General features: G+C 42.8%; 1 protein-coding gene across 5 annotated transcripts in view; it reads left to right on the top strand.

Moving 5' to 3' along the window:
- The first annotated feature begins 1,402 nt into the window (after positions 1-1,402).
- LOC122561367 (musculoskeletal embryonic nuclear protein 1-like) overlaps positions 1,403-10,169 on the top strand; it is a 173,752-nt gene continuing 164,985 nt past the window's right edge. For 2 of the 5 annotated variants that reach the window (XM_087994038.1, XM_087994037.1), the window contains exons 1-2: positions 1,404-1,595; positions 1,678-1,801. In XM_087994038.1, the coding sequence (XP_087850164.1) occupies positions 1,587-1,595; positions 1,678-1,801 (133 nt within the window). In that variant the 5' untranslated portion in view covers positions 1,404-1,586. Of the gene's footprint in view, positions 1,596-1,677; positions 1,802-10,169 lie in introns of all 5 variants that reach the window. The other 3 variants (XM_087994035.1, XM_087994036.1, XM_043713122.2) reach the window with 3 other exon arrangements.

Raw genomic sequence — 10,169 nt, 5'->3', positions numbered from 1 at the left:
CATCTTATTCATTCCCATTCCTTCCTTGCCTTTCAGCTATTTTGTTAGTTGAATCAATAATTTGTTTTCAATTCCATGAGTTTCAATTTCAGATTACCTCCGATTAAAGACTTAATCAAATCCTGCCCGACAGTTCAAATAATTGAAATTAATTAGATTTCCCTGTACACTATTTCAGTCATCTCTTAAAAAAAATCAGTTCTATACCTCAAATGTAATGTGATCTGTCAAATACTCCCGAGTGTGAAAACCAATCTTCATGTAACTGCCTCAACTCAAGCTCCCAGAGTTTTTTTTCAGGCAACTTCGATGAACCTTTACCTAGCTTTAGTTTTAATCATCCACTGTCTCACTGTTTAGACCTAGAAAACCAAAGATGACTTAAATCAACATGAATTTGGTACTGAATTGGCTATTTACGAGCCTGAGAATTAAACAAGACTTAAAAACAATGATTTCTCAGCAAAAGGGGCAAACTCAGATTGAAGTTTTGTACAGAAGATGGGAAATGAACAGTTCATAAACTGAAATTAATTTGGGTTGAAGCATAATGATCTACAGCATTGACCTGCAGCCCACTGTGTCCACACGGGTTCAAAAGCAACACCCTAACTATCCTAATCCCACTTTCCAGCACGTGGCCCATAGCCTTGGTGTCATAAGTGTACATCTAAATACTTATTAAACTTTATAAGGGTTTTTGCAACATCACTCTTACAGACAGGTATTCTTTGGGTATTATTTTTTCCACAACAGGTGGAACAGTGAATAGAGAAAGATCCAGGTGTCATTTGAGATGGAGACCACTCCGTTGACAATCTCCAGTCTGGACAATGGCCAAAGATAATCTTCTTCAATCCTAGATATGAATCTTCTCACAGAATGTTCATCACCATCAAATCCATGTAAAGATTATGATGATATTCTGTCAGCTGCAAACATTTTGAATATTTTGATCATGAAATTAAAGAGGGTACAAACATTGGGCAGTCTCTCTAAATGTCAGTATACAAATATAGGACCTGAGTCAGGAACAGCAGCTGGTTCTGAAAACCCCCAAGTCTGGCATTACCCAGCAGATACTTCATGAATTCTCTTCTTCCTGGTTCCCCCGTTAAATTTGCAACTGGCCCAATGATAATCAGTATATAATCCAGTTTCCCAAAAAAACCCGAGAGCGTAGTGATTCACCGAATTTCCCCCACCCCATCCCAAATTTTCTGACCAAAAAATACAAGATCTGCGATGACAGCTCCTGATGATGGCATGGGTTTTCCTATACGGAGTGGGGACTTTGATACACCCGAGAATGTTCTGTCTCTGTTATAAACTCACGTCATCTTACCCAGTTCAGCTGCAGCTCTCCCCAGCCCTCTCTTGTCAGTCTCTGCAGCTGCTTATGAACATCAAACATGTTCAGGAAATTCTGCAAACAAGAATCATGGGTCATAATAAGCGGCTGGTGACGAGCTCTGAGCTCATTCTCCCCAAAATTAGAAACTGAGCAGCAGCAACAAAACGCGGAGCAGCTCCTTGGATTCCAAGCGAGAGGCTCCGACGCTGGGTCACTTTGCAGCTCGCAGACCATGTCGCAGGTAAAACACTGCTTGTCTGCGCGGCTTTCGTTCACTGTTTTCTGTATGTTCTCAACCAGTTCTTGTAAAATGTACTGTCTAGGAAGTGCACGTTGTTAAGAAGAAACGGCCACCGATGAAGGAGGAAGATATTAAAGGAGCTCGAAGTAAACTGGGAAAAGAACAGAAAGTCCAGTCGAAAACGTTCCGCGTAATGCAGCAATGCGGTGAGTGTTCTTGGGGGTAGTTTCTAGGGAAGGGAAGCAGCTGAAAACTCAGCCATCCGTGCAGAATTGAACAAAGCGAATTCTTATTTTAAAGAGAGAGGTCGATTTTTTTGGGAACGATTCTTATTCGAGAAGGTGGAATTGGAATTCCTTTCAACGCACAACAAACTGACTTTATACACGGAGCCAGTTACTTCAGGAGCAAACTCAACCAATAAATAAATAAATACACGAAATAGAGAAACTTTTCAGTGGGAGAGCACTTTGGAAACAGTGATCCCAACTCCTTAAGTTTGAAGATAGCTATGAATAAGGGTAAGTCAGGACTTTGAGGGAAGGTAGTAAATTGGGGAGGTCAAATTACTTCAGTATTAGACAGGAGTTAAGAGTTAATTGGGAGGAGCTGTTATGGGGAAAATCCACATATGACGTGGGAATTGTTTAAAGACCTGATGAGAGTTAAAGACCGGCATGTTCCTATAAGGAGGAAGGACAAGGATGGCAATGGTAAGGGGGACCTTTGGATAGCGAGGGAGGTTGTGAATTTAGTCAAAAGGAGGGAAAAAAGCATATGTAAGGTTTAAGAAGCTAACATCGAACAGGACCATGAGGAACATAAAGAAAGCAGAAAGTACTCAAGCAGGGAATTGGAGCAAGAAGGGGCCATTAAATGACTCCAAAGGGTTGCACCCGAAACGTTGACTTCTGCACCTCCTGATGTTGCCTGGATTGCTGTGTCCTTCCAGCCTCCTGCTTGTCTACCTTGGATTCCGGCATCTGCAGTCTTTTTGTCTCTAATTGACCCTGGCAAGGAGGGTTAAAGAGAATCCCAAGGCATTCTGTAGATATTTAAAAAAAAGAATAACTAGGGTGAAGCTAAGACCACTCAAGAATAAAGAAGGGATCTTGTGCTTGGAGGCGCAGGATGTGGGTGAGATCATAAATGAGTACTTTCCATCGGTATTCACCCAGAAGAATGATATGGAGTATAGTGAGATGAGTGTGGGGCATTTTGAGATCAAGAAAGAAGTGGTACCTACCCCAGGTTATTGAGAGATGCAAGAGGGGCTCATTCCTGATGAAAGGCTTTTGCACAAAATGTCGATTTTCCTGCTCCTCAGATGCTGCCTGACCTGCTGTGCTTTTCCAACATCACTCTAATCTTGACCTCAAGATCTTTGTGTCCTCACGAGCCACTGGAGAGGTCCTGGAGGACTAGCAGGTAGCTAATGCTGTTCCTCTGTTCAAGAAGGGGAATAGGGATAATCTGGGAAACTATTGACCGGCGAGTCTCACACTGGTGGTTGGGAAGCTACGGGAGAGAATTCTTAAATATAGGATTTAGCATATTTGGAAAAGCATGGCCTGATTAGGGACAGCCAGCATGGCTTTATGCAGGACAGGACATGTTTTACAAATTTGATTGAATGTTTTGAGGAGGTGACAAAGGTGATTGATGAGGGTAGAGCTGTGGATGTTGTTTACATGGATTTTAGTAAAGCTTTTGACAAGGTATGCTCATCCAGAAGATTAAGATGCATGGGATCCATAGTGACTTGGCCATGTGGATTCAAAATTGATTGCCCCCTAGAAGGTACTGGTAGAAGGGTTTTTTTTAGGCTGGAGGTCCATGACTGGTGGTTTTCTGCAGGGATCTGTATTGTGACCTCTGCTGTGTGAGTATATATATAAAAAGCTCACTTGAATAAAAATGTAGATGGGTGGGTAAGTAAGTTTGCAGACAATATAAAGATGGGTGGAGTTGTGGGTAGCGTAGAAGGTTGTCAAAGGATACAGTGGGATATAGATTGGTTGCAGATATGCGCGGAGAAATAGCAGATGGAGTTTAATCTGGGTAAGAGTGAGGTGCTGCACTTTGGGAGATCAAATGTTAAGGAAATGTATACAGTTAATGGTAGGTCCCTGAGCAGCATTGATGTACAGAGGGATCTTGGGGTTCAAGTCCACAGCTCCCTGAAAGTGGCCATGCAAGTGGATAGACTGGTAAAGACAATGTATGGCATGCTTGCCTTTATTGGTCAGGGAACTAAGTACAAGAGTCAGGATGTCATGTTGCAGCTTTATAAGACTTTGGTTAGACCACACTTAAGAGTATTGAGTTCAATTTTCGTCGCCATATTATAGAAAGGATGTGGAGGCTTTGTAGAGGGTATGAGCTAAACGGGGAGCCTAAAAAAACTCTGGTTGTTTTCTCTAGAGCGGCTAAGGGGAGACTTGATAGAAGTCTATAAAATTATGAGATGCAGAGTTGACAGTCAGAATCTTTTTTCCCCAGAGTTGAAATGTCTAATACTATGGAGTATGCATTTAAGGAGAGAGGGGGAAAGTTCAAAGGAGACATGAGGGGCAAGTTTTTTTTAATACAGAATGTTAGAGCTCTGGAATGTCCTGCCAGGGGTGATGATGGAGGCAGAAATAACAGGGACATTTAGATAGCACATAATATGTAAGAAATGGAAGGATATGGACCAAAGGCAGGAAGTAGGGATTAGTTTAATTTGGTGTCATGTTTAGCTAACATCATGGGCTGAAGGCCCTGTTCCTGTGCTGTGCTGTTCTATGTTCTAACTAACTGTTTAATCCACTACTCATAAATAAAATCTGTCTATCTCAGATTTGAATATACTTTAAGACCCAGCCTAGAATAAAAAATTCTACAGATCGACTACCCTCTGAAAGAAGAAATCCCCCCTCATCTGTTTTAAACATGCAACCCCTTATTCTAAGGTGATGCCTTCTGGTCCTAGACTCTCCCATAAAGGGAAACACCCTCTCCACATTTACAATTGTCAAGCCCCCTAAGAATCTTGTATATTTCAATAAGGTTCCCTCTCACTCTTTTGATTACAGACCCAAATGACTCCACCTCTCCTCATAACATAGTAACTCCATATGTGGGTTGAGTATATCAGTCCTTAGACAAGGTGCCCAAAACTGTTCAGTGCATTCCAGCTGTGGTCTGACTAGTGCCCTGTATTGTTTTAGCAAGATCTCCCTGCTTTTCTATTCCATGCCCTTTGAAATAAAGGCCAACATTGCATTTGCCTTAGCTATTATCTACTGAAGGTGAATGCTAGCTTTTTGTGATTCAGGTACTCAGATCGCCAAATCCCTTTATTCTGTAGCTTTCTCTGATCTTTCTCCATTTAAATAATATTCAGCTCCTCTATTCTTTCTGCCAAAGTGCATCTCACATTTTCCTATATTATACTTCATCTGATAAGTTTTGCCAACTCAGTGGACAGAACAGTGGCTCAGTGTTAGCACTGCTGCTTCACAGTGCCAGAAACCTGGGTTCGATTCCATCTGTAGCTGACTGTCTGTGTGGAGTCTGCACATTCTTGCTGTGCCCGTGTGGGTTTCTTCCAGATGCTCTGGTTTCCTCCCACGGTCCAAAGATATGAAGGTTAGGTGAATTGGCCATGGGAAATGCAGGGCTACAAGGATAGGGGTGGGTTTGGGTGTGATACTCTTCAGAAGGTCGGTGTGGATTTGATAGGACAAATGGCCTCCTACCACACTGTAGGGACTCTATGATTTAGCCTGTCTGTCCCTCTGCAGACTGTGTCACCTCATGTCTTCCCATCATATTGTCAATCATTTGTGGCCTTTGAGACCTGGTTCACACTTGTAAGGCTACACTGAAGTACTGCAAACAATTCTGGTTGCTCTGCTATATGTTATTAAGCTGGAAAGGATACAAGAAAGATCACTGATACTGCACGGTTTGAGTTATATGGAGAGGTGATATAGGCTGGGATTTCATTTGCCTGAAACATAGGAGACTGAGAGGTGACATTATAGAAGTTTATAAAATCATGAGAGGTATAGATAAAGTGAATAGTCAAGGTCTTTTTCCCAGGGTAGGACAGTCCAAAACTAGAGGCCATAGGTTTAAAGATGAGAGGGGAAAGATTTAAAAGGGACCTGAGGGGCAACGTTTTCACACAGAGGGTGGCAAATGTATGGAACAACCTTTTCGAGGAAGTAATAGAGACAAATACAATTACAACATTTCTTATTCATGCAAATGTATTTTAAAAGTTTAGAGGCATATGGGCCAAATACAGGCAAATACGACTAGTTCAGTTTAGGCAACCTGGTTGGCATGGACCAGTTGGGTCAAAGGGCCTGTTTCCATGCTGTATGACTCTGTGACTCTATTGGCTGGGTTCAGCAGTAACAGATACCTCACAGAAAAGAGCCTGTGGAGCATATCTGTTTTCTAAAGGATTGCCCATTAACAATGCAGGCAGCATGGTGGCACAGTGGTTAGCACTGCTGCCTCACAGCGCCAGAGACCCAGGTTCAATTCCTGCCTCAGGCGACTGACTGTGTGGAGTTTGCACATTCTCCCCCTGTCTGCGTGGGTTTCCTCCAGGTGCTCCAGTTTCCTCCCACAGTCCAAAAATGTGCAGGTTAGGTGAATTGGCCATGCTAAATTGCCCATAGTGTTAAGTGCAGGGGTAAATGTAGGGGAATGGGTCTGGGTGAGTTGCGCTTCAGCGGGTTGGTGTGGTCTTGTTGGGCCGAAGGGCCTGTTTCCACACTGTAAGTAATCTAATTACACAAACACTAATAATAGTGTACTGTTTCTTTGCTGGGATGCATCTAATTTGTTTGGTAAATTCTTCATAAAACCATAAAATATATGACAGAACTAGGGCACTTGGATTGTCTTCTCAGCCATTTGATCATGGCTAGTATGCTTCACATCCCCATTCTTCTGCCTTTTCCCTGTAACCCTTGATCTCCTTACTAATTAAGAATCTATCAATCTCTGTCTTAAATACAGCCAAATAACTTGGCCTCCACAGCCTGCTGTGGCAATGAGTTCCACAGATTTTTGATCAACAATCTAACAAATCCATTCACCCTTCATGAGGCATTCTGACCTATCAGTAGTAGAATTAAAGATAATTGACCAATCAGTATCAGCATAATATGGCATAACTCTCACTGTCCTTTCAGCACAGGGATAATGACCTACTCTGGATTAATAATACATAGAACAGTACAGCACAGAACAGGCCCTTTGGCCCACGATGTTGCGCCGAGGATTAATCCAAATGTAAAATAACTTAACCTTCGCACCCCTCAATTCACTGCTATCCATGTGCTTGTTTAGCAGTCACTTAAATGTCCCTAATGACTCTGCTTCCACCACCACTGCTGGCAATGCATTCACAACTCTCTGCTGAAAGAACCTTCCTCTGACGTCCCCTCTATATCTTTCTCCTAATATCTTAAAACTATGACCCCTTGTGCCAGTCAATCCTGCCCTGGGGAAAAGTGTATGGCTATCGACTCTATCCATGCCTCTCATTACCTTGTATACCTTAATCAGGTCACTTCTCTTCCTCCTTCTCTCCAGAGAGTAGTACGAACTTAGTCAACCTCTCTTCACAAGGCAAGCCCTCCATTCCAAGCAGTATCCTGGTAAACCTTCTTTGCATTTCTCCAAAGCCTCTGTATCTTTTCTATAGTAGGGTGACTAGAACTGGACACAATATTCCAAGTGTGGTCTCACCAGTGACTTGTAGAGCTATAGCAAAATCTCGTGGATCTTAAACTCGATCCCCTGTTAATGAAAGCAATAGATAGAAAGCATGCTGGGAACTGAAAGCCTGAAAATGAGATTTCAAAAAAAATTTTTTTAAATCTCATCGAAGTTCCCAAGAGTTGATTCACATCTAGAATGAAGCTGGTTATGGCTATCCATGATTAAGCGTTTATGTATTGCAGGTTGAGTCCTAGCTTAAGCCTTGTGATCAATTCTGGACACCATCTTTTATGGAAGGTATCAAGATCTTGGAAAGAGTATGGATTTCATGTAGAGGGGGAGGGACTTTAGTTGCATGAAAAACTAATGAAGTTAAGATTTTGGAGAGAACATTAAAGTAAGATTAGGTTTGTGTGTTCAAAAACATGACAGAATAAATAAGAAGCTGATTGCAATAGCAAAATGATTAGTAACCAGAGAGCACAAATTTACAATCAGGATGTAATCACTTTATGGTTCAGCCTTTGGAATTGGTCTCAAGCATAACCTCTGGCTGTTCACCAACCTCGTTCAGAATGTCCTGCAGCTGCTCAGTGACTTTTTTTTCCAAGGAGGCAACATGGAATTGTCCTGTGTAATAAAGGTTCTTTCGTACACACTGTTTAAATGTGCTATGCTGCTCCTGAATGCTTCTACTCTAGATGTGGGATTGAAGTATAAAATAGGAGAAGTAGGCCATTCCAGCCATCAAGCTTGCTGTGCCATTCGATTTGACCAGAACTGAACTTCTATCTCAGTGACAGAATCCCAATCTCCCCAACCCATTGATGCCTTTAGTGTCTAGAAATCTACATTTCTTCCTTAAATTGGCCTTCACTGCCTTTTGCAATTAAGAATTTCATAGGTTCCTCATCCTCGAGTGAAGAAATTTCTCATTTCAAACCAATATTGTCTAATACATATCCTGGGACCATGACACCTTGTTTCAGGTCTCACAGAGAAACATCCTGTCTGCATCTAGTCTGTCCAGTTGTCATAATTTAATGTTTTCAGCAAGCTCACTATTATTCTTCTGAACTCCACTGAATACAAAGTCGAGAGTGTGTTGCTGGAAAAGCACAGTAGGTCAGGCAGCATCCGAGGAGCAGGTGAATTGACGTTTCGGGCCAGAGCTCTTCATCAGGAATCCGGATGAAGGGTTCTAGCCCGAAACATTGATTCTCCTGCTCCTCGGATGCTGTCTGACCTGCTGTGCTTTTCCAGTAATACACTCTTGACTCTGATTTCCAGCATCTCACTTTCTCCACTGAATACAGTCCTAGTCAACCCAATCTCTCATCATCTGAAAACTTGTCATCCCAGAAATCAGTCTGGTGAACCTTGGCTGTGTTTTTTCTATGGCAAGTACATCTATTCTTAGGTAAGGAAATCAAAATGGAACAAAATGGTTCAGGTGTGATCTCTCCAAGGCCCAGTACAGTTGTAATAAGATATCCTTGTTCCTGTACTTAAATTCACTTGCGAAGAGGTCAAAATATCATTTGCCTTCCTAAATCTTTACTGCACCAATAAGCTTGCTTTCAATGATTGATGAACAAAGATATCAAGGTACAGTCTACCATTTAAATAATACACTGCCATTCTGCTTTTCCTACCGAAGTGGGTAACTTCGCATTTGGGTAAAAACAATGACTGCAGATGCTGGAAACCAGATTCTGGATTAGTGGTGCTGGAAGAGCACAGCAGTTCAGGCAGCATCCGAGGAGCAAAAAATTGACGTTTCAGGCCCTTCAGCAGGAATACAGGCAGAGAGCCTGAAGGGTGGAGAGATAAATGAGAGGAGGGTGGGGGTGGGGAGAAAGTATCATAGAGTACAATAGGTGAATGGGGGTGGTGGATGAAGGTGATAGGTCAGGGAGGAGGGTGGGATAAGGTAGCAAAGAGTACAATGGGTGGATGGGGATGGGATGAAGGTGATAGGTCAGAGAGGAGGGTGGAGTGGATAGATGGCAAGGAAGATAGGCAGGTAGGACAAGTCATGGGGACAGTGCTGAGCTGGAAGTTTGGAGCTGGGGTGAGGGGAAATGAAGAAACTGGTGAAGTCCACATTGATGCCCTGAGGTTGAAGTGTTTCGAGGTGGAAGATGAGTCAGTTATTGGCATGGAGGTCCTAGGCCTCCTTCACCGCCACTCCCTCATCACCCGACGCCTGGAGGAAGAACGCCTCATTTTCCACCTCGAAACACTTCAAACCCAGGGCATCAATGTGGACTTCACCAGTTTCCTCATATCCCCTCCCCCCACCTCACCGCAGCTCCAAACTTCCAGCTCAGCACTGTCCCCATGACTTGTCCTACCTGTCTATCTTCCTTTCCACCTATCCACTCCACCCTTCTCTCTGACCTATCATCTTCATCCCACCCCCATCCACCCATTGTAATCTTTGCTACTTTCCCCCACCCTCTTCCCTGATCTATCACCTTCATCCCCACCCCCATTCACCTATTGTACTCTATGCTACTTTCTCCCCACCCCCACCCTCATTTATCTCTCCAACTTCACATTTAACCATGTTATAATACAAGAGTTAACAACATTTTGGCATGGATAGAGGACTGGTTAGCTAAGCGGGAACAGAGTGGGTATAAATAGGTAATTTCTGAGTGGAAAAAAGTGACGAACAGAATATCACACAAATCACTGCTTCACCTCATCTATTTATAAAGTATATAGAATAGGTACCCTACAATGTGGAAATAGGCCATTCAGTCCACTGAGTCCACACTGACCCTCCAAAGAGCATTCCACCTAGACACGCCCTCCTATCATATCCCTGTAACCCTG

Source organism: Chiloscyllium plagiosum, unplaced genomic scaffold (genome assembly GCF_037043375.1).
Source record: "Chiloscyllium plagiosum isolate Xiang-an unplaced genomic scaffold, Cpla_swu_hap1 HiC_scaffold_14, whole genome shotgun sequence".
In the NCBI taxonomy this organism is placed as follows: Eukaryota; Metazoa; Chordata; class Chondrichthyes; order Orectolobiformes; family Hemiscylliidae; genus Chiloscyllium; species Chiloscyllium plagiosum.
Note: the sequence above shows the minus strand (reverse complement) of the source record. Positions and strands in the feature narration are given on the sequence as shown.